Genomic DNA, 24,181 nt, shown 5'->3' with positions numbered 1-24,181 from the left:
TAATTTAAATATTTATTTATATTTACAGTTTTAAAAATGTATTCAAACTGTTTTTATCTCTTTTTTGATACATTATTTAATTAGTCAGTTTAATTAGCTTTTTTTTTCTTACACAAAACTGAATAAAAATGCTAAATAATGCAATAAAATAAAAATGAGGTATTAAAATGATAAATTAAGATCATTTTCTTGACACAATTCAATTACGAAAGCTTCTGATTTTTAACACAAAACTGAATTAAAATGCAAAATAAATGTTCTTAAATATAACTGATTTCTGAGATTTAAAAACAAATGCAAGCCACTCATAGAATTAAATATGCAAAGAGATCATGTGACACCAATTTTTTTTTTATTTTATGGTGGTCATTAGTATATTATATAAGGTACTAAACAGATTTTACTACTTTTAGTACATTTTTTATTTTACATTATTTTGGTTTAAAAAATAATTAAGTTTAAAAATACTTTTTTATTTAAATATATATTTAAAATGCATATTTTTTAAATATTTAATTTTTGAAAATATATTCAAACTGTTTTTTTAAATATAACATCTATTACATTTTTTGGTGAACGAAAATCCTGAATGATTATTTCGCTTATGCCACAAATCTGCACTTGAAGAATTGCATGCAACAACTCAAAATACAAATTAACAGCACTAATTATAAACCAAAACACAGATTTTCATCTACAAACAACATGAAACGAAGATGAACACGGTTTCTACCAGCACTACACGTGTGTGCGTATGTGTGTGTGTCAAGATTTGATTTGATTACTTCTCCGAATTAAGTATGCACAACTGAGCCTGGGCCAGATCAATAGAAATCAGGTTAAGAGCTCAATTGAGTACAAAACTATTATGTAAGAGGAAACTACGGTGTAAATAAAGGCGGACGCACACACGTCAGTGTGGTTTTACACAGTGTGTGTGTGTGTTTTCACTTCTGCTGCATTCACACCCTCATTACCAGACTTGCTTTCACACACACACACACACACACACACACAGAGCACAGACCCATTTGTCATAAAATTAAGGCGGCAGCATGCCAAGTGTAAAGAGTGCGAGAAAACGCAGGTCTTGCACTCAGGCAGAAGAAGTTGCTGAGCGCTGCAGACAGACGTCCAAGAGACTCTTGTGTGTAAAAACGACAAAGCCCTCGCCGGCCCCCTATCACAGCGCGCTTAAACTAAATATTTGATAAAGACAAATGCACAGCAATATTTCCACACTTTGCATGTATAATTGATGCAGAAACAATGGCAGCAGAAACGCAGGACTGAGTGTTTAGGGATCTCAAACACAGACAGACATTCAGCGCTTTATCCTCAACTACTGTTAACCCATTCAAGTCCACATTTTGTTCATCCTATTTTATATACAATTTGTTTAGGGAATTTTTTAATGTAAAGTTGTTTAAATACAGAACAATACTTTGAACATTCAGAATGTCCAGTTTTTAAAATGTTGGAAACATTAAGGGAACGTTACATTTTATTTAGCAAACATTGAGGGAATGTTACATTTTGTAAGGGAATGTTATATTTTATCAGTTTGTAAACATTATGGAAATGTTACATTTTATCATTTTGCAAACATTAAGGGAATGTTACACTTTATTTTGTAAACATTACGGGAATATTACATTTTGCAAGGGAATGTTACATTTTATCAGTTTGCAAAGATTAAGGAAATGTTACATTTTATAAACATTATAGAAATGTTACATTTTATCATTTTGTAAACATTAAGGGAATGTTACATTTTATAAACATTATGGAAATGTTACATTTTATCAGTTTGCAAACATTAAGGGAATGTTACATTTTGCAAGGGAATGTTAAATTTCATCATTTTGTAAACATTAAGGAAATGTTGCATTTTATCATTTTGCAAACATTAAGGGAATGTTACACTTTATTTTGTAAACATTATGGGAATGTTACATTTTATCATTCTGCAAACATTAAGGGAATGTTACACTTTATTTTGTAAACATTATGGGAATGTTATGTTTTGCAAGAGAATGTTACATTTTATCAGTTTGCAAACATTAAGGGAATGTTACATTTTATAAACATTATAGAAATGTTACATTTTATCAGTTTGCAAACATTAAGGGAATGTTACATTTTATAAACATTATGGAAATGTTACATTTTATCAGTTTGCAAACATTAAGGGAATGTTACATTTTGCAAGGGAATGTTAAATTTTATCATTTTGTAAACATTAAGGAAATGTTACATTTTATAAACATTATGGAAATGTTACATTTTATCATTTTGTAAACATAAAGGGAATGTTACATTTTATAAACGTTATAGAAATGTTACATTTTATCATTTTGCAAACATTATGAAAACATTACAATTTATAACTTCACAAACATTAAGGGAACGCTACATGTTATCATTTTGCAAACATTATGAATGTTACTTTTGAATATGCTGAATATTCTAAAAACATAACATTCTATTAATGTTATTGGTGTAACGTTTGTTCATAATTTTAGTTTCTAAATAAACTAGAAACGTAGAAATGACAGCTAGTTTGAAAAGCCCTTCCTATGGTTGTCTACTTATGTTAATGCACAGACTAGATGCACTACTCTTACAATTCATTTTTGATTAATTCATTTGTTATGCAGATAACTGTAATGATGAATTATTGTAAGAATCATCTGTTGCCATCAGCAATCATGATCTAAACAATCACAGATGGATATCATTTTGTTGTTTAAGATATAAGGTATCCTTCACAGTCCTGCGTTGAAATAATTTCAGTCCCGCACAAACAGAGAGTTGCTGTGCAGTGTGTTTGATCAGCAGTAGATGGCGCTGTTCACCCATCAAAACCACAGTAACACGAGCAGCCAGCGCCATTCCACTCAAAGCCTCCATTACTGATGCTCCTGTATCAAAACATCAGCCGTTTCATGTGCAAATTGCACAAACTAAAGTCTGTGTTGTTATTTTAAGCACTGTGGTTTTGCTAAAAGTACATCATTTAGTTACAAGGACTTAATCTTTAGCATTTTCCAGTGGTGTGCCATCATTTCTGCTGGTTTGACATCACTACAAGGCCCAAATTCAAAGTAAGTGCAGGGTTAACAGAGTAATACATCTTTATTCTCATATCTAGAAAGCAATTTTGGATTGGAACAGTCCTGGAGGAATACATACAGGATTCGAGGAATTGGAATTCATAATTTGAAACAAATCCTAAAGGATCCTAATGGGATCAATAAGAATCCTATAAGATCCTGCTGGATAAACTGAACGTTCTTGCTTCAGTAATATCCTATTTAGGATAATGATATAAGATTATATTAGCAGTCAAATGATTCTTACTAATTAATATAGGATTTCTATCCTTTAGGACTGGTTTCAAATTATGATGGGGAAAAAAAATCCATAAGCATTCCTTTCAACTTCTATCCCAATCCTGCACTGTTTTCATTTTTAGAAATTCATTTGAAGTTGAGAAATATTTTCCTCAGCTAACAGGGAACGTTCTCAGAATGTTCTGGAAAGGTTCTCTCAAAGTTATGAACAAACGTTCTTCCAGTTACATTAGTAGAATAATGTTCTTAAAACAAAAACATTATTTATACATCATTCATAGAATGTATTTTTTTTTTTTTTTTAAATGTAACTGATTTTGGAATGTTTTGGAATTTGGAACTCAAAACCAACATTTCCTTAATGCTTGCATAAATGTTATATAGAATGTTACAATATGGAATGTTACCACAAGGTTTGCTTAACCAAGAAAAAATTGTTTTTTAAAACATTTAAAACATAAGTTTTGAATGTTCAGAGAACATTCAGAAAAAAAAAAAACAAATTTCATAACTTAATGTGGCACAAAAACATTATACATTATATTATTCATTTGTATGTTTGACTAACATTTTTTTAAATGTATCTAATCGTTTGAGGATGTTCAGAGAACATTCAAAAATAACATATTCATAATGTTACAAAATGATAAAATGGAATTTTCCCTCAACATTCACAACATTCATTTTGAAAATTCAGAATCAGAAAAGCAGTTTTCTTAACTTAATGCAAATTTTAGCACAAAAACATTTATACATCATCCATGGAACTTTTTTCTGAAACATTTTAGCTAGATGTTCACCTAACATTTTTAAATGTAACTAATTTAATGTTTAGAAACATTCAAAAGTAACATTTCTATAATGTTACAAAATGATCAAATGGAATGTTCCCTCAATGTTCGCTTAACCAAGAAAAAACGTTTTTTTTTTTTTTTTAAAAAACATTCAAAACATGTTTTGACTGTTCAGGGAACATTCAGAAAAAAAACATTTCCATAACATAATGAGAACGTTAGCACAAAAACATACATCGTTCATGGAATTTCTTTTAACATTTCAGTTGCATGTTTGACATTTTTTAAATGTATCTGATTTGAATGTATCCGAGGACGTTCCATGAACATTCAAAAGTAACATTTCCATAATGTTACAAAATGATAAAATGGAATATTCCCTCAAAATTCGCATAACCAAGAAAAAATGTTTTTTCTTTTTGAAAAATTCAGAAATGCAGTTTTCATAACTTAATGCGAATGTTAGCACAAAAACATTTATACATCATTCATGGAACATTATTTTATGAACATTTTTAATCTTTGAAGAACATTCAAAAATGTGCATTCCCACGTTTGCAAAATGCTAAAACTGAATATTCTCTCAACATCAAGAAAACATTTTTAAAAATGTTGAAAGATATTTTGAATGTTCAGAGAACATTCCAAAAACCTTTTGATATAATAAGAAAACTTTAAGAATAATTGTCCCAAAATTCTAGCTCAAAACATTCACAGAATGCAAAAACATTCATTGAATTTTTTAAGCGTTTTTGTTGGATGTTCAACTAACATTTCTAAATGTAACTACTTGTTTCAGGATGTTTATAGAACATTCAAAAATAACATTCCCGTACGGTTTCAAAATAATGGAACATTTGCATAATCAAGACATTCAGAAGTAACATTTTCAGAACTTAAAGGGAACGTTAGTATAACATTCGTCTTTTTTGTTAGCTGGGTCACTTGTCTTTGTTGTGCATGAGGCAGCTGTACTTTCTCCTTTTGTTCTCTCTAGTAAAATAAAGGATCAATGTTTACTTCCTAAACCGAGCTCTCTTTACAAGGCCCTGATGGCTTTCTGTTCAGTGCTGCTCTGGATAAAAGCTCCAGACTGCTGCTTTTGTGAAGCAGTGAATTTCCCCGTCATCATTTGGTATTCTGCTTACTGCAGCCGAAAGAATCACACACACACACACACACACACACGGAGACACAATCTCAGCCGTCAATGGGCGTCCACGCAACACTGACTCCATCAGGATGGGCTCTCATGGCGCTTTACAGTGCGATCAAAAAAGCAATTATATTATTCAAAGGGATTTACCATTTCCGCGGTGGGAGAGGGGTGTCAACTTTGGGCTTTTCTAAAAGGGGTAGAGTTCAATCAATCCGATCAATACCTCAGGTTTCCCTGGCCTTTCATCAAACGGGTAAGAGCTGCTCTCACACCGCTGGTTTATCTTTCCTCGCTGGCAAATGTAAATCAATGTGTGTGAGAGGAAACGTCCAGTGGAACGGTCCTAACCGCACCGCCGTCCTTCGCTCATATCTGAACGCTTTCCGCGTTGCCCTGAAAGACCCGGCCGTATGAAATCGACCAGTTCTTGCCTGTATTGAGTATCAGCTTACACCTTCAGCAATTAATGAGGAACCCAAAGACCAGCCTCTATCATCAGCTTATATATTGAAATCTGGATTCAATCAGATGCACTGGAATTTTATCCGAAGTAGGCCTATAAAAATTCCTAAAGGAATGCTAACAATGGTTCATGAAAAATTCGGAAACACAACCACATAAATCAAATAAAAATCTATTTCAGTTCTTTACATTTCCACTGGATGAACTCAAATTTGGGGGGAAAACATGAAAAGAAAAATGTAATTCCTAAAAAAATATATCAAGCAAATGCATGGAAATGTACAAAAAATAATATTAAAACGTGTAAAGAGTATGCATCATAATAATGGAATATGTATCAAGAAAATCTAATAAACATATACTAAGATCATTTAGATCTTCAGAAGTTCAGAGAATTAAAATTAGAATTAATATTGAGGATAATATTGGATTCTTTATGGATTTTATGTGCAATTGTACATAATTGGGTAAGAAAATATATTAGCTGGTATTTAGCCATATTAAGGCTATTGGCATAAGCCAAAAAACTTTTAAAACATTTAAAATTGATTTTTTTGTGTGTGAATTTTGAGCAATTATAATATTGTAATGTATATCAATGTTTTGGCTGCTGATGGACCTAATAAATACAAATTCCATTAGAACTCATGAAGGACTTTTTGACATTTAAATGTATTTATATTCACTGATATAACCTAAAAAACAAAGACAAACCCTTCTGAGCAGCAGAAACACACACATTAAAATATTTGAACATTACCAACAGCCCACACGGCCTACATGACGTCAGCGGATAAAGCTGGAGCAAACTATTACATTTTACTGCCATAACATGCACTTATGAATCATTCACTATAAATCCAGGAACATGCATTAAGATAGTAAATTTCACGTTGACTGCAGTCCTTACATCACATTCAGTAGTTTTACTCTGCTGGTTCTCTCGGTACATTATGTGCCATGACTTCACAAAAACAAACCGCTGTCTGATCACCACTGAATTATACATGCGGATGCAGCTGAAGCGCGTTTCTGAAGACACAAAACCTTGAGATGAGATGGTTTGTGTGATCTTAAAAATGCAAGAAAAATCCATACTAAGAATTAGTGATAGACCGAAATGGGTCGAGTGCAGATATTCACACAAAACTGGTGAATTTAAACACTTATTTACAATATTTACACAAAATGTACTGACTAGGCTGTTGTTAGATTTTTTAAATCAGGGTTATTATAGTTAACTAAAACCATTAAAGCATAAATAACTGAAATAAACACTGAATTAAAATAAAAAATTAAACCTATTTTATTTTAAAAAAATAAAAACACACTCAAAATTACTAAAACTTAAAATAAAATGAAAACAGCAAATATATAATATAAAACTAATTTTTAAAAATTCTAAAAACGAATAACACTGATATGATATTTTGCCCAATAGACTACTAATAACCTAAAAAATATAACTCAGTCAATCAGCCTGGTTAACATCGCTCTATCACTAATTATATACAAGTCAAAGTTTGCTCTGAAACTATTAAATGCAAATTTATTAACTATTTTAAATAAAAATTACTCAACTTTTGTTGCAAGCTAAGGTACTTGTAATGCCATTTATAAAATCTTTAAATTTCCAGTCACATGCATCTTACAGTCATCAGATTTACATGAGGGAGAAAAAGCGAGAGATACAGTACAAAGAAAGAGAGAGAGGAGAGCGAGGGGGGCGGTGGGTGACATCAGATCAATATTTCGCCACAAAACACGATCATTAATGATGTTTTCACTTGTTCGCTGAAACCTCCCCATAACAGATGAGAGAAAATCACTCTTTTTTTAATTCGGCTAGTGTTTCATACTCTCACGGTCGTGTGATCTCTCGTGCGTACGCCGGGCCGCTCAAATGCTTCCGATCTCAGTATCAACCATTTTCTAAGCATACGCTCTTCTGGAAGTGGCCTGTGTGTGTGTGTGAGTGTGTGTTAGAGGGAGAGGACTTGCTAAATGCATTATGCTGTAGTCTTGCACTTAGCTGTGTCATTCTGTGCATGTGCGGATATCCTTAATGTGGAGGCCGGACACCTCGCCGAGAAATGGAGGAGGGGAAGGAAAGAGAAACTAAGTGAGAACATAGTCATGCGTTCACTGCAGTGGATCATCTTGCTTTGGCTAGAACTAAATACAGTAACCCCAAAATCATTTGTTCACATGCATCACGCTTATAAAGTTATCAAGTATGCGCATGTCTGAAATACTGCAGGACCTTTTCTCCACTAAATGTCTTCCCATCAGCTTGTGTTTTGGTGATTTTCCAACTATTGTTTAATCATTTCAAACCATACTGTTAAGTTTGCAAAGTGTGTTTGTGCATCTTTCTTTACAAGTAAACAACACTTGCTGTGATATTTGATATCTAATGCAATGACATACAGACAATTTTAAGGCTACCAAACAGATTATAAATACTTCCCCAGTTAATTAAGACAATTGTTTTGTATTACAAGTTTCTAATATGTCTTGTTTAAATATGCAAGTGAGGCATTATGTAATTAAAAATGCACTCATTTGCATCCAATTCCAGAAAATTAATCTGAACATTGGATAAAGCTAGGTTCAAAATTCTTGTTTCACTTTGTTGACATATTGGACTTGAAGGTTTTTATAGAAGGGATTTTGCATTTCTCCATTTATCACTCTATAAATCAGGAAATACTGTCAACAGTCAGAAAAGAACACATTTTGCCATGTTTTTAAGAATAAAATGTTATAGAAATCAAAGCAAAAGATTTATGAACAAACCCCTCAGTAAAAATCTTCAGCATATAGATAGGAATAAAAGTGCTAAGTTTTGTGTAAGTGCTGCTAAAGTGGAGAAAGAAACTCCAAAAACATGCATTTTCGCCATGTTTTTTAAAAATAAAATATCATATAAATCAATGTGAATGATATAAAAACAAATCCCTCAGTAAAAACCTTGAGAATATAGAGAAGAATAAAACTGTTAAGTTTGGTGTATGTAAATGCTGCTGAAGTGGAGAAAAAACTCTAAATCTCTAGAGATATGAATTTCGCCATGTTTTTAGGAGAAGAAATAGTAATATAAATCAGTGTGAATGATATAAAAACAAACCCCTCAGTAAAATCTTCAGAATATAGATGGGAATAAAACTGCTAAGTTTTGTGTATGTAAGTGCTGCTGAAGTGGAGAAAGAAACTCTAGGCCTCTAAAAACATGCATTTTCACCATGTTTTAAGGAATAAAATATCATATCAATCACTGTGAATGATTTAAAAACAAACCCCTCAGTAAAAACCTGCAGAATATGGAGAGGACTAAAACTGCTAAGTTTGGTGTATGTAAATGCTGCTGAAGTGGAGAAAAAACTCTAAATCTCTAGAGATATGAATTTTACCATGTTTTTAGGGTAAAATCGTTATATAAATCAGTGTGACTGATATATAAACAAACCCCTCAGTAAAAATCTTTAGAATGTAGAGAGGACTAATACTGCTAAGTTTGATGTATGTAAATGCTGCTAAAGTGCAGAAAAAAACTCAAAATCTTTAGAAATATTAATTTTTCCATGTTTTTAGGAATAAAAAGTTATATAAATCAGTGTGACAGATATATAAACAAACCCCTCAGTAAAAACCTTCAGAATATAGATGGGAATAAAACTCTAAGTTTTGGTGTTTGTAAGTGCTGTTAAAGTTGAGAAAAAACTTTTAAGATATGTATTAAAATTGAAATCTACAGGCGCAAATGGGTAAAGTGTAATAGAATTAATTTTTGAAATGTATATTTTGGATGTTTTCTTTCCAATAGTCTAAAAGACATGTTATGGAAGAAAAAAAGCCCAAAATCTCCAAAACTGACCAATACATGAAAAAACAAACAAACAAACAAAAAAAAAAAAAACAATGGTTTTGCCTATAGTGTCCTTAAGTGAGACTCAAGCCTCAGCTTCTTTTAGGGTCACTGTATCTCTTGATCTCCATGAGGAACAGAACAAACGTTCCCTGATCAAGTGAAAAAGAGGTCAGAGTTCATCTGGGTCTGAAATGATGACATCAGTGGTTCAAAGGTTTGTTGCCAGACAGAAACATCAGCACACTGATACAGCCAATCAGAACACTCACAAACGGTGTGTTGAAACTATGCAGATGAGGTAACACTCGTCAACAACAACAGCGATCCAATTAGCTTCACAAAAACACTGAATGCTTACAAATGCAAAAAAAAAGGGCCACAGATAAATAAGCAACACTGATTACGTTTTTTTTATCTGTATCTTTGTCTGGCAAGAAACAACCTGTTCCAAAAGTACACAAACCCTGATTGCATCACATCAAAAAAAGGAAACTCTGTCATCCTTTACACAACCTTCATGCAGATCCAAACCCATAAGAATTTTTCATCCAAAAGCAGATATTCATGCAACTCATTTCCACACAAAGAGACATATAAAAGACACATCATACAATTAATCCATACCATGTCATGTGACTATATTGACAGATATGTCTATGAACTGTTGCATGCAGAAAAGTTGCATTAAGATTCAGGATTTCTCCTTTTGCATTAAAAAGAAAATATTCCTGTAGTCATGGGTTTGATTCCCAAGGAATGCAATGCAATGATCTGCCAAATGCATAAATATAAATGTTCAAAATGTTCAAGCAGGCATGTAGGTGAATAAATGATGGCAGAATTTGTTATCTATCCCTCTGACAAAAGCTCTATTTAAAAGAACGTAAGACCCAACTGTAAATAATGGCTGTTTTATTACGTAAACTCTTATCAGCTTCTAGAAAAGCAAACATGAACCTCTCTCTTTCCTCATAGCTGAAGTTAAAAGTTGCTTGTTCTTTTAGCAAACCACAGCAGGGTAAGAGACATGATGGTGTATAAATGCAAGAATAAACTTTTTTCTTCCTGTTTTGCATAAACTTTATCATGATGCACACACAAGCTAATCTACATCATTCCTCTCTGGATCACTAACATGAAACCAAACACACCAGACTGCTGGAATGCACGTATAAAACCCAAATAAAAAGAAAAACTGACGGACAAATGAATCCCCCACAGGCTCGCTCCATAAAAACATGTTTTCGCTCACTGTTCGTTTACTGACAGCAGCATCATGGGCCGTTTTGTGGGGCTGAGAGACCAAAAACTTTGCCCTTTGCTCAGGCCAGTGCTGACGGCGATCCCCCAATCACGAGACATTTCAGGCTGACACAGAGATAATCACATCACTTCACCTCAAAACTAAAAAACAACCTGCTACTGCATGAACGCACACTTCAGAGATCTGTGCTAGAAGATATATACGAGGAGGGAAATACATACTGCGAGACGCACAAGTCTGAAAATGAAAAAGTTTTAGGATTTTAAAGTCTTGAATGAAGTATTTTTTCCCAATTATTTACCTTTTTTTAAACTACTCTGCTGGTATCATTTGCAGTGACGAGTGTTGAATTAATTTACAATTTAGAAGCATTTTGAGACTTTTATACTGTGAGACGCACAAGACAGAAACACCTGAGATTTAAACATGGAAATATAGTTTTAGAATTTTGACATTTTTAAAACAAAACTGTTTGTTAAAGAAGTATTTTCCCCAACTATGTACAACTTTGCATTAAAATTACTATGCTGGTATAATTTGCAATGACAAATGTGACCCTGGACCACAAAACCAGTCTTAAGTAGCATGGGTATATTTGTAGCAAAAGCCAAAAATAACATTGTATGGGTCAAAATGATCGATTTTTCTTTTATGCCAAAAATCACTAGTATATTAAGCAAAGATCAGGTTCCATGGAGATATTTTGTAAATTTCTTACCATAAATATATCAAAACTTAATTTTTGATTAGTAAAATGCATTGCTAAGAACTTCATTTGGACAACTTTAAAGACGATTTTCTCAATATTTAGATTTTTTTTGCACCCTCAGATTCCAGATTTTCAAATAGTTGTATCTCAGCCAAATATTGTCATATCCTACCAAACCACACATTAATGAAAACCTTATTTATTCAGATTAAAAAAAAAAAAAAGTACCCTTAGTTTTGTGATTCAGGGTCACAAATGTTGAATTGCTTTAGGATTTAGAAGCATTTTCAGATTTTTACATGAAAGATGTGTCAAAAATAAAGACTTATACAATCAAACTTACTCCGTTGTATTTTTAAAATGTTTAGAACTGTTGAGCTATAGATGAGTAAAGTACAGAAATTATATAAATATATAAAAAACAAAAGAATATTAATGCATCTTTGCAATATATAAGGGAAACACAGATGCGTATTAGTTTGTCAACCACATTTAAACATATTCAAAGGCCTCTAACAGAACCTAATCAGTACATAATTTACACAATTTAATTTTAATGAATCTGATTAAATGTCTAGAACATTAAATAAAGCATAATGGGTAGCACTTTGCGAAAAAGGTCTCATTAGTGAGCAGTTTTTTGCAACATTTATTATGCTAGTTAATATACATTTTTTGTTCATGTTAGTTCACAGTGCATTAAAAAACCTCTGATTTTCAAAAAGTATTTGTAAATATTAGTTAATAATGTTAATGTTAAAGTAACTAATGAAACCTTATTGTTTCATAATCTTAACAATATAACAGGCAATGCTGTTTTTTTCCTAATATAATGCTAGGACATCTTTCATGAAATTGGATTAGCCTGTTTCTGTATCAAAAGCAGCTTGACCACAATAACAAGAGTATCTGATAAACCAGTCGCCCAATCATATTTCTGCCGGGATTATTTCACTCTCTTGGCCCGTGTTACACACTTATTGGGTTGAGAAGAGAATCTCATCACTAAAAGGTCCCTCAAAGCACCGCAAAGCCATTATAATTATCAGACGCCGTCCTCTCTGGAGCCGCGAGGCGCGGGCTTCGCCCCGGTCTTTGTGTGAAGGTCACCGGGCGCATCCTTTTAACGCAGGCCTCCTCCACACAGAGCAGGGGTGATTAACCATCCTGCTAAAATCCGCAGGAAAACGTCAACGCTTGGTTATGCGTTGATTTCGCGTCTCATCCTCAGCTTTAATGATCCTTTTAAACAAGCGCGGGCAGCGCGGCTCAGAATAGCCCGGCAGGAGTCTTTTTAGCGCGGAGTCAGTCGGCTTGCTGGGAACGTTCTTCCAGCGTCAGCTTTACTGGAACAAGTCCGGATCGGGTTCCAGATCAATGCGAACTGGGTGCACACGTTTATGTTATTGTTGCCAGCATTAATGCCCTTTTAATCTTTAAGAGATTACCCGCATCGATCCGCCGTCGTTCAGCAACACATATTTGTTTGAGAAAGTGACATAACTCACACACATTACTGAACGACAGGACGAAAATAAACAGCAGCGCCGGCCTGGGATTTTGATCTCTTTGTCCTGGTTCTGCCCTTTGACAAGTCCAGAAAACAACACACTGACAATATGATGCCCGATTAGCCCAGCATTAAAAATAGGCCACTCTTGCCGATATATACCCTTTGTTTTGCATCTTTACTTTCACTTTATATTCAGATCTTACCGTAAATCATACATCTTACACAACCTCATTGCGACAGTATATTCCAACTAGATATTCTAACTAGTCACTGACCGATATATCGGTCAGGCCAGGTCATACTAGGCACTAGAAAATTGATAATGTGCAGTTGCCATTTTGATAAAAATTCATAATTTCATAGTGATTCGCTAAAAGTGTTTATCGGCAAACCTATTTTCTAGATATCGGTAATGTACTGTTTTCAAAAACCGTATTGGTTGATCACTCATTCTACCAATATAATATGTGGTGTTCAAACGTCTGAGAGGACACTGAAAATGTAGGATTTTTTCATGCAAACATGGAAATAAATAATAATTTACAGTGGTTTCCAAATGCTTGATCATAATGAAATATGTGAGTTTTTAAAAAACAAGTTTGGAAATAAATACTAATTTACAATGGTGTCCAAATATCTGAAACCACATTAAAAATTCAGATTTTTTAAAATGCAAACATGCAAATGTCTCAAGCCACTTCAAATATTTGGGATTTTTCTCATGCACAATTGAAATAAATAAAAATATACAGTGGCGACCAAACATCTGAGACAACAATGATTTTTTTTTTTTCTTATCCAAATGCACTGCCCATTAAAAACCATGTTAGTTTGCCACTTATTCTACCAATATAATATACAGTGGTGTCCAAATGTCTCGGACCACATTGAAAATTTAGGATTTTTTCATGCAAGCATGGAAATGAATGATAATTTACAGTGGTTTCCAAATGCTTAAGATCACATTGAAAATCTATTATTTTTTTAATGTAAGCTTGGAAATAAATACTAATTTACAGTGGTGTCCAAATGTCTCAGACCACCTCAAATATTTGGGATTTTTCTCATGCAATATTTAAAAATTCACAATTTTTTTATGCAAACATGCAAAGAATTGACTGTGCTGTCCAAATGTCTCAGAACACATCAAATATTTGGTATTTTTCTCATGCAAAATTGAAATAAATAATAATATACAGTTCTGACCAAACATCTGAGACAACACTGAAAATTTGCCATTTTTTCTTATGCAAATGCAGAAATTAATAATTAAAATGACTACAATTAAAATCTAGGATTTTTTTTTCATGCAAACCTGGAATTAAATAATAATTTACAATGGTGTACAAATATCTGAGACCACGTTAAAAAAATTGGCATTTTTTTCCTGCAAACCTGGAAATAAATATTAAGTGGTGTCCAAACATCTGAGACCATACTAAGCAAACCTGAAAACAAATAGCTTTTGGATATTAAAAAATGCAAATGATGTGAAAATGAAGAGATATTTGAGTCGTCGCAACATTTCTAGGATCAAATGTCAGTAAATGAGTGTCACTGATCATGTGACTCTTTGTACAGATGGTCAGATTTCCTCAAGACGCTCTTTTATGATGGAGAACATGATCATCAGGCTTTGTTGCTCATTTTGATGTCATTTCAACTTTTCCCTCAGGTTGATATTCTGTTATATACTATATATATATACTTTGTAAATAAACATTTTATTAAATGACAAAAAAGCTCTCAGACTTTCAGACCCAGTCTAAAGATATTTCTTATCTTACTTGTCCGTCTTCAATTGGAAAGCGAAATAGTCATTGCAGCATCCCAAATCAGGAGAGACGTCTCTCCGAATGCGGTCTGGCATGGGTTGGAGGTATATTTATCCATCTCCAGCCCTCTTTATTTACGGGCCGGGACCCTGTGTTTCTCCAGCACCAGCTCTTTTTCAATCTCCTGTGTCCTGACTCGTATAACAGCGCTTGTCCCCTTTGATCATTTACTTAATAAAGTTGTTTGTCGGTGGCGGACAGCACAGGCCGAGGTTCGTCTCGATGGCTGATTGCCTGTGCCGTGTGACTGGAATGAGGTCCAGTCAGACGTCACGTTTGATTTGACTAAATTAATAGTGCAAAGACAGGCTCGTTTTCTCCCGTGACATCAGGCACCTGCACCGCTATGCTTAAAGAAGACGAATAAGTCATTAAATCACTACGCACCTTCAAGTCGGAGTATGCAACGGGGTTCAAAAATCATTTTTTGCATTTGTATGTCAAATCAATCATTCTGAATGGTACTATCAGCATGACAATTTGAGTGAAGCATGTTATGGCAATTTGGACCTGAAAATCATGATTTACGAACTAACAACGTCTTCAATCAAAGCAAGAAAATCTGAGTATCTATACAAAGAGTCACATTGTCAACAATGACACTCATTTTCTTACAAAAATAGAAATATTCCTTATCATAACTACTTTGTCTGAAATTTTCCATAATACTTTGTTTATTTGCAGTTTAAATATTGTTAAATGCTAAATTTAACATTTTGCTTAAAATTCATTGTTGTCTTGGGAGATCGTTGAACCTCACTGTAGGCCTATATGAAAATAATTTCTAAAGTGTTTGAATCTAAAGTCAGTTATCATCTGTTCAACATTGTAATATCCTGATTAGTATGCAAGAATTTACACATTTTACTAAAAACTAAAGGTTTTTTTGAGAGCTGAAGGTTCTTTGAGGAGCCAAAAACATCACTGTGAAACCTCTATTTTTAAGAGCGTATCTCTGAGCCAACATTTACATGCATGGAATGCAAGCATGAAAACAAAACAGCCAGCCACTCTCTCCTGGTCAGACATTTCTGATGCCATGACGTGCAACTCCTCTAACAGCCTATTTTTGCTTCACTATTTGCGTCTGCTCTCTCCTCCAAAACACCGAACAAAAGGCAGGTGCCGGGCTGCACATCTCTGCCTGTTTAACCCAAGACAAGGTGACGTTTTGTGCGTTGAGCTGAGGGTCACGCAGAGATTTCTATCAATAATTCATCGAGCCGCTGCAGCCTCTGTTCTTCTTTTCAATTCCCCTGCAGATCACATAATACCTTCCCCCCAACCCAAAGCCATCTGTGAGACCAGAGCCCTGCAGGGAAACAGCATTAAAGCGCCTACGCCAACATCTCAAAGCACAGTTCTGCTTAAAAGCGCATTCTTGATCACCTTAAAAATCCAAAAGTGCATTAGCTGAATGCATCATTTTTTAAAAATAAAATCAACGATGGCATGTTTTGATAAAGATGCTTGTGTTTTGGTATGCGCTCAAACACATGCTCTTTTGTTGACACTCGAATGCATTGCAATTTAAGCAAAATGCAGACAGTTTGTGTGTTTTTCTAAGCAGAAGTTAATGCACAGGCTCGCGCCTGTGCTGCACAATGCATGAGGCATCAGAGCTGTCCATTATTTCAGTGAATAATTGTGCATCACCCTACAAATTAAAAATCAATAGGCACCAAGCTTTTATTTTAATGCACTGATAGGATGCTATTCAACAACACGACACCGTCTCTGACACCTCGAACGCCAAACTACAATCAAGCTGAAAATTCAAGTCTTGCTTTTTCTTCAGCCGAACAAAGGAAACGGGGGTCCTGCACCGCCCATCGCTAGAGGGGGCAACAAGCCTGATGTAGAGGGGCAGGAGGGGAATAACAGTCCAGTAATTACCAACACATCCCAATTCCGAAAGCTTTTCTTTTACACACGGAGAGAAAGACTGAAGCGGCTCTTCCAGAGCACGCACTTGCAACATTTCAAATGTTTGAAAGTAAACAAACAATCTAAAAGCAGCAGCGGGGCGATACATTGTTTCACTCTGGACGTTCGAAGTCAAATAAAAGCGCGTCTGCGCATCAGTTGAAACAGCGACACAACAGAAGATGTTCAAAAGCAGATACCTTGTCTTACCTGCAAGCCGAAGGGCCGACATCCTCTGAAACTCGGGCTCCTGTAACCACTTCCACATGCGGCGAAACGTCTCGCGGCCGGACTTGAGTTTACTCCAGGGTTTGGGGTTCCGCAGCAGGTCGGACAGGGTGCCCTGCGAGCGGCACAGCACCCGCTGCGCGAAGATGGCCTGCGGGATGCTGTAGCGCTTGAGCTCGGCCGTGATGCGCTGCGCCACTTCCTTGGTGTTGATCTCTTCCAGCTGACCCGAGCCGGAGCCCGGCGCTCCGGAGGAGGAGGAGGAGGAGAGCGGTCTGTCCCGGTTGGAAGCCAACACGGGCCCGTGGGATTGAGGGTGGCCCGGGTGCCCGCCGTGGTGCATCCCGTTGAGGTGCGGCATCATGCCCGCCGCGGGGCCACCGAGGCCTCGGGAGAGGTGCTGGTCCCCTCTGGCCAGCATGGCAGTGTGCGCGTCGAAGTTGGAGCTCAGCATCTTGTCGTGGCCGTGCGCGCCGTAGTTGTGGAGCGTCTGCTGCGCGTTGTGGATGGAGCCCAGGCCGTTGCCCAGAGGGGACAAGCTCTGCCCCATCCCGCTCATGTCTTTGTGGTAGGGGCTGTAGAGGTTGTTCATGGCTGGTAGAGTCCTCTCGTCCCGCATGAGAGTGAAGCTGCCGCTCACGTTCCCAGAGAGACGCTGGTGGTGATGATGGTGGTGGTGCGGATGGTGGAATTTGTCGGACACGGTGGAAATCGGCGGCAGCGGCTGCAGCGGGGTCAGCGTGGTGTAGGTGCCGCTCATCCCGGGCGGGGAGGTGTCGCACGGCATGCTCATGGCGTGATGGAGCGGCAGCGACAGCTCGGGACGGTACTCTCCTCCGCCTCCGCCGCCGCTGCCGTCCAGAATCGAAGCCATGCTGGAGACCATCGCGGAACGCGACGGCGCCACGGTCAGATCCTGGTGTATCCGTAACGAAGCCCCCGGGTTGCGGTTGTGATGGGGGCTGTGGCTGCTCATCAAGTCCTGCTCATGGCTTATTCCACCGTGTAGGCTGCCAATGTCCATTGTCATCTCTGGGTTCATGGCGTACGCATCCAAATCCTTGGCCAGGCATCGATAGGCGTTATAGGCAGTCTTCATTCAGTCCATTGATTTATGTCCAGCTTTGTGCCAGGGATGGGTTTCTCTCCGTGTTTGTTTTTCCTTTTTTTCCCCTCTCTCTCCTAAGGCCTCTCGGGTTTTTTTTTTTTTTCCTTTTTTAATAAATAAAAAACACCGATCTCTATCATACGGGCCAGTGCTGATTTCTCCCCATGTCCGAGCCCTCTACTCCTCCTGCGTCTTCTGTTTGGGCAGCTGGAGGTGTTCGGGGTGGGCTTGCTCCGCGCGCACCCGACCCTGCTGAAAGGGGAGGAGATTTCGCCTTGATTGACGCGCCGCTGTCCAATTGCGTTCCTCGCCAGAGCGCGTCTGCCCAATCTCTGACGCTTCAAGCGAGGCCGCTCGGAGCCGCTGCCTTCGCATCTGGAATTGCGCGTCAGACGGGCGCTTCGCTGTCAGTGCAAACGGATGGTTTATCCGGCTCATCCTCTACAAAACAACACAAAAATATAACACACAAACAGGTACATTCAAAATCCTGCAGTTTAACTGCACACTCTCAGAAAAAAGGCACATCTTTGTACCTCATTTACCCTTAAAGGTACATTTTAGTACCTCAAGTGAATGCAAAATATGAAATTCTAATGTACTTTTTAATACAATATCTTAATTTGCATTTTGCGTGCATATTGAGCAAATTGTGTATTTGTCTTTTCCGTTTTTTAACTTAATGGATCAATATCTATCTGATTTCAAAAATTGATTTTAAATACTGAACAACAGCACACTTGCCTAAATGTTATCTTTTTATGTCTTCTGCGAATTAACTATTAATTTAACACTTCCTCATTACATGCATTATGTTAATTTTACAAGATTAATTATGCATATTAATGCATATACAAGCACACACTGTAAATACAAGCCGAATATTATCGTTTGTATTTGTCAAATTTTGCGAGGGTTGTTTTAAGGTTTTATTCAGCGTGCAAACCCACATTTACACCGCGTCAAATTCTTATGTCTAAAAAAAGAATCAGAATTTGCACAGCAAAAGTTCTAAATATACGAAAAGCGTGCTTTTTAAAATTTTTGAAAGCTGTACAAGTTTGTTTTAAAGCTCAAATCATATGCTTCTCGCGTTAGAGTTCGTCAGTCTAAATCGATCAATCCACTTGCGCACAGTAACTTCTTTTACGCGCATTATGCTCTGATCCGGCTTGAAGTGATTCAGAAGTAACAGATTTCTCGAATGCCGGTTGCTATTTTGTTTGGAGGATGCGCAGATGTTGCTTTTGTTTAAAGCGACTGTAATTAAGGATGAGCGACAGAAGTCTGAAAAGCGTGACCTATTTTTCTTTTGATCAGCTGTCAGAGGAGGAGCAGGAGGTGCAGGGGGCCCAGTGTCCTCCACAAGCCTCTTCCCGGCCTTTCAGCTGCCACAAATTGGAGGAAAAGTGTCTGTATACCTGCTGCATGCAGGAGACTCGGCGACGGACACACACAAGTTTGATTCCTGCTCTGATGTTCTGCGAGAGCTTTTGTGCTGCTTTGCTTTGGCACACTCCACCTAATGCGAAGAATCACGGACTGAAAAAGGCCCTTATTCATGTCAAAGAAAATCGATATTTGAAAGAGAGAGAGAGAGAAACACAGAGAGAGTCCCAACGTGGAAGTTGTTTTCTTTTTTAAATGCATAAAAAGTCTACAATCCAAACTCACTTTTCCAGCTTTACGCTCAACAAATGCAAATTAACAAACGTCCACTCTTAACAAAGAGCGATTTTTATAACATCAGTTCCATCTGGAACAGTTATTATTTTGTATTATATATTATTTAACAGTATTTATGCTCAAGCTTTTATAAAACCTAAAAATACTTTTCACAACATTTACTCAAATCACCAAAACACATGAAAACTAAATATGCTAACACTAATTATGCATTGATAAAACTTGCTTATTTTCTAAACTGTTTTCTAATTTTCTAAATTTTTCTAAAAAAAATAGAAAGAAAGAAAATGCTAAAATTTGCAAAATCAAGTTGCCCTTTAAATTGTTTAAAACAAAAGGACAATTGAGGAATTAAAATGAAATGAAATAATAAGAGATAAAATTAGTAATAGAATAATAAAAACCAATAGAAATTATGAAAAATATTTTCCAATATTAGAAACAGATGATATGAAAACATTTTTTTCTTAATAGTCAAGTGAGCATATTTACTGGCCTATGCAGATAACTCAAAATGCTCAAATAGTAGCCTATAAGACAAATATAATTTTTTTTTTTTTTACAAAATGTTTATCAACATACACCTAAAATACTACACAAAACAGCAAAAAGTCATAAAGATAATCTGGTGCTATTCCTTTAGGTTATTTACAATGCAAAACGATTTCTGATATGCATCTGATTGCAATATCAAACTAATAATTGATCTGATTAATGTTTGTGCTTCACATAAAACACTGAAACTAAAAAAAGCATTCATTTAAATCATAAAGCACGGAACAAAACATGTTAGTTTCAGAGCAAACGTTCAGTGATGAGATTAACTCATCTTGCGTTCATCTGAATGCATTAAATGTAAATTAAACACACTTGAGTTTATTATCACGATGCGTGAGTTTGTCTTTCAAGCTAAAAAGCCGAAGAGGCCCGAGTGACTCTTCGATTGGGACAGTGTTTTTTTTTCTCTCTCTCTCTCGCGCCCTGTCTTTCCTCATTTCTGTCGCTCTCCGGCCATCTGCTGTGTAAGTGCAGCACTATTGATCAGAATCAATGCGCCTCGGACCCCATGATGCTGCTGATGTGCCGTTAGTGGCCGTCCGTTCGCGCCCTGCGCCGCATCTGTTCCGGGTGACCCGGCGCGTTCGGGGCGCGTACAGAGATCCAGCAGCTCTCGGTAAGTCTCTGACTTTCTTCCCGCACACGAAACGTCACACGCGTTTGAAATGCGGTTCTTTTGCTCGTAAGCGCGCTCGGACGCTTTTATCCGAACCTGCGCTGCGCGTTTCAGGAGGGGCGCGTCACAAATCACATTAGAGAGAAACGTCCACGAGATCCGTCTGCAAGCTTAGAAATTCAACCAGTGTTTTTGCTATTAAAGCAGTTTAATATTTGTATTGCGGCGCAGCTGTAAATGCGACAATACATGCTTTGGGCTCGGCGAACTTATAATGTTAACCTGCTGTTATTTGGTTGAATTTTCTTTACTTTTCCAATTCTGAGCTTTGCATATTTGTATATTTATTTTGCATATTTAAAATGTAATTTACTTGAATATACAGCGTATACAAGAAACATGCTCAGCCATTCTCGAGTGATAACCTAAATGAGATTATAAGGTTTAGAGAAGCATGGCATCAGTGTCATTATATTGCCTGCAAATATTATTTCTCTCATTCTTTGATTGTTTTTAAATACATAAAACATCAATATAACAATTCTGATGTCAAGCTAAACAATAACGATTTAGACTATTATTTATTGTATATTAATATTATTATTTATTATACTATACTTGAAATGCAGATTTTAATGCGACAAACTTAAAAATAAACGTCCTGGATTTCGAGATTTGTACGACAAAGATAAACAAAATGATTTTATGCAATTAAAAGGTTAAAACAAGATTTGAAAGTCCTGTGGTGAGTTTACAGGTCAGATTTTCAGAAAACATGTTTACACACACTAAAAGGCAGTTGGTTTGAGTCTGTTGTTCGGATCTTTTCGTGCATGAAATGCTATAACAGGTGCTCAGAGATTTCTTTTTAATTCTAATTAAGTTCGACTGAAGTCACTTAGTTTCAGAGCAGTGTAAATCTGTCTGTACGACTCGTATCTCACAGAATGTTCTGAATAATGTAATAGACTTTATAATGAGTGATTAGTGTTTAAAACACGGCATTCATGCAATTTTGCTGTTTTTTTTTTAACTGGAGGAATCAGCATAATTTCAGTCATGCATAACTCTCTTAATAATAGACATATGATGCTCATATTCACATTCTGTGGCATTACATTTACACAAGGATCATGTTTTTTTCTTAATGAACAATTTCAAAATAAACACTCATGGCGGTTAGTGAATCTTTAAATATTTTAATAGCTTAAACCTGAAACTGTTTAAATTATTGTGAAGACTTAATTCTGTAAACACGACCTTAATATGTGACATAATGTTACCTTTAGTCCGTGGTTTTATTTCTTCCTGTCGTTCACACAACAAGAGCCTGTATTTGTCACGTGATTAAATAAAGATCCTTCTTTGCGAATTAATATTTTAGGTTTAATACTCCGTTAAACGCATTTTACGTTTGCATTTTTGTAGAATTTTAAGGACTCCGATGTGAAAGGTCACAAGAGATCAGGTGACCCGTGACATTTGACCTTTTAGAATAACCTGATCACTGGAACAGGGATGTCAAACACTGCGAGGAAGAATTTATTAATTCCACTACAATTAAAACCGATTTTGAAATATTGGTTATAATAATGTAACCTGGATATTGTTATAAAATGTGATCCTGGACCACAAAACCACTCATAATGGTCATTTTTTAAAAATTGATATTTATATGTCAGTAAATAAGCTGAATAAATAAGCTTTCCATTGATGAATGGTTTGTTAGGATAGGACAATATTTGACCGTGATACAGCTAATGGAAAATCTTAAATCTGAGGATGCAAAAAAATCAAAATATTGAGAAAATCACCTTTAAAGTTGTCCAAATGAAGTTCTTAGCAATGCATATTATTAATCAATTAAGTTTTGATATAGTAGAACATTTACAAAATATCTTGATCCTTACTTAATATCCTAATGATTTTTGGCGTAAAAGAAAAATCGATCATTTTGACCCATGTATTTTTGGCTATTGCTAAATATACCCGTGCTACTTAAAACTGGTCACATATGTGCCCAAAACAGAATCTAGTGTTAAACTGCGGTCTGTGTAAAAGTGTATGTGTGTGTGATGGTGCGGAGAGGGTTTGTTGAGTCTCTCTGATGATCATATTGATTGTTTTGAGTGTTCAGGGTTAATTAATAACAGCTCTTGCTTTGCATGTGTGAGCAGTTTAACACGGAAGTGCTTTAACGATTGTGTTTTCTCCAGAAGAAAGCTTCGGTACGCTCTCTGTTGCATATTCCTCCATGATATCTTCATCGTGTCTCGTTCTCTGTTGCTGAAAGGCTGTATTTTGCTTGCTGTGTTTCAGGCGCCGTGACCTTTAACCCTCGGCACGTTCACCTCATTGTGTCCATGAAAGAGACGAGCAAACACACGTGGACGACGGCACTGGTTCCTTACACTGAAATCCTGGAATATAATAGAAATCTGTGTGTTAATGAACTAATGCATGTAAAATTATACAGTAATCTAAAATATTTGAGGTATTTCTGTAAAAAATACTTCGTCTAGCTTCTGAGTTTGGACACTTTCTATGATTTTCATAATTACAATTCACAAGAAAAAAAAATTAAAAAAATTAAAGACTCTTATACAGGATTATAAAACATGCTGTGACTAATATGTGACTCTGGACCACAAAACCAGTCTTAAGTAGTACGGGTATATTTGTAGCAATAGTCAAAAATACATTGTATGGGTCAAAATGATCGATTTTCTTTCTAAAAATCATTAGGATATTAAGTAAAGATCATGTTCCATGAAGATATTTGTAAATTTCCTACTGTAAATATTTCAAAACTTAATTTTTGATTAATAATATGCATTGCAAAGAATTAATTTGGACAACTTTAAAGGTGATTTTCTCAATATTTAGATTTTTTTGCACCCTCAGATTCCAGATTTTCAAATATCCTAACAAACCATACATCAATTTAAAGCTTATTTATTCAGATGTCAGATGTATAAATGTCAATTTCAAAAAATGTTTTGGTCCAGGGTCACATATAGGGGATTTAGGGGATTTATATACAATTTTTTACATATAACCAATAATCCAAAATGGACTAAATGAAATAATGAAAAA

General features: G+C 35.7%; 2 protein-coding genes across 5 annotated transcripts in view; one reads left to right on the top strand and one right to left on the bottom strand.

The window, feature by feature from the left end:
• Positions 1-18,443, bottom strand: part of onecut2 (one cut homeobox 2) — a 24,476-nt gene extending 6,033 nt beyond the window's left edge. The window contains exon 1 of one of the 2 annotated variants that reach the window (XM_051092912.1): positions 17,090-18,443. In XM_051092912.1, the coding sequence (XP_050948869.1) occupies positions 17,090-18,216 (1,127 nt within the window). In that variant the 5' untranslated portion in view covers positions 18,217-18,443. The remainder of the gene's footprint in view (positions 1-17,089) is intronic. The other variant, XM_051092911.1, reaches the window with a different exon arrangement.
• On the top strand, positions 18,390-24,181 carry LOC127152323 (uncharacterized). 3 transcript variants are annotated; one of them, XM_051092926.1, is made up of 2 exons: positions 18,390-18,701; positions 23,405-24,181. In XM_051092926.1, exons 1-2 carry the CDS (start codon positions 18,390-18,392, stop codon positions 23,411-23,413), a joined length of 321 nt encoding a protein of 106 aa, XP_050948883.1. In that variant the 3' UTR covers positions 23,414-24,181. The 3 variants fall into 3 exon arrangements, 2 of the variants coding, with proteins under 2 accessions (XP_050948883.1, XP_050948882.1); XM_051092925.1 differs by lacking the exon at positions 23,405-24,181 and adding an exon at positions 19,546-20,100; XR_007825064.1 differs by lacking the exon at positions 18,390-18,701 and adding an exon at positions 20,314-21,085.

The sequence above is a fragment of the Labeo rohita genome, chromosome 21 (assembly GCF_022985175.1).
Source record: "Labeo rohita strain BAU-BD-2019 chromosome 21, IGBB_LRoh.1.0, whole genome shotgun sequence".
Lineage (NCBI taxonomy): Eukaryota > Metazoa > Chordata > Actinopteri > Cypriniformes > Cyprinidae > Labeo > Labeo rohita.
This window is presented reverse-complemented; position numbering and strand designations above follow the sequence as displayed.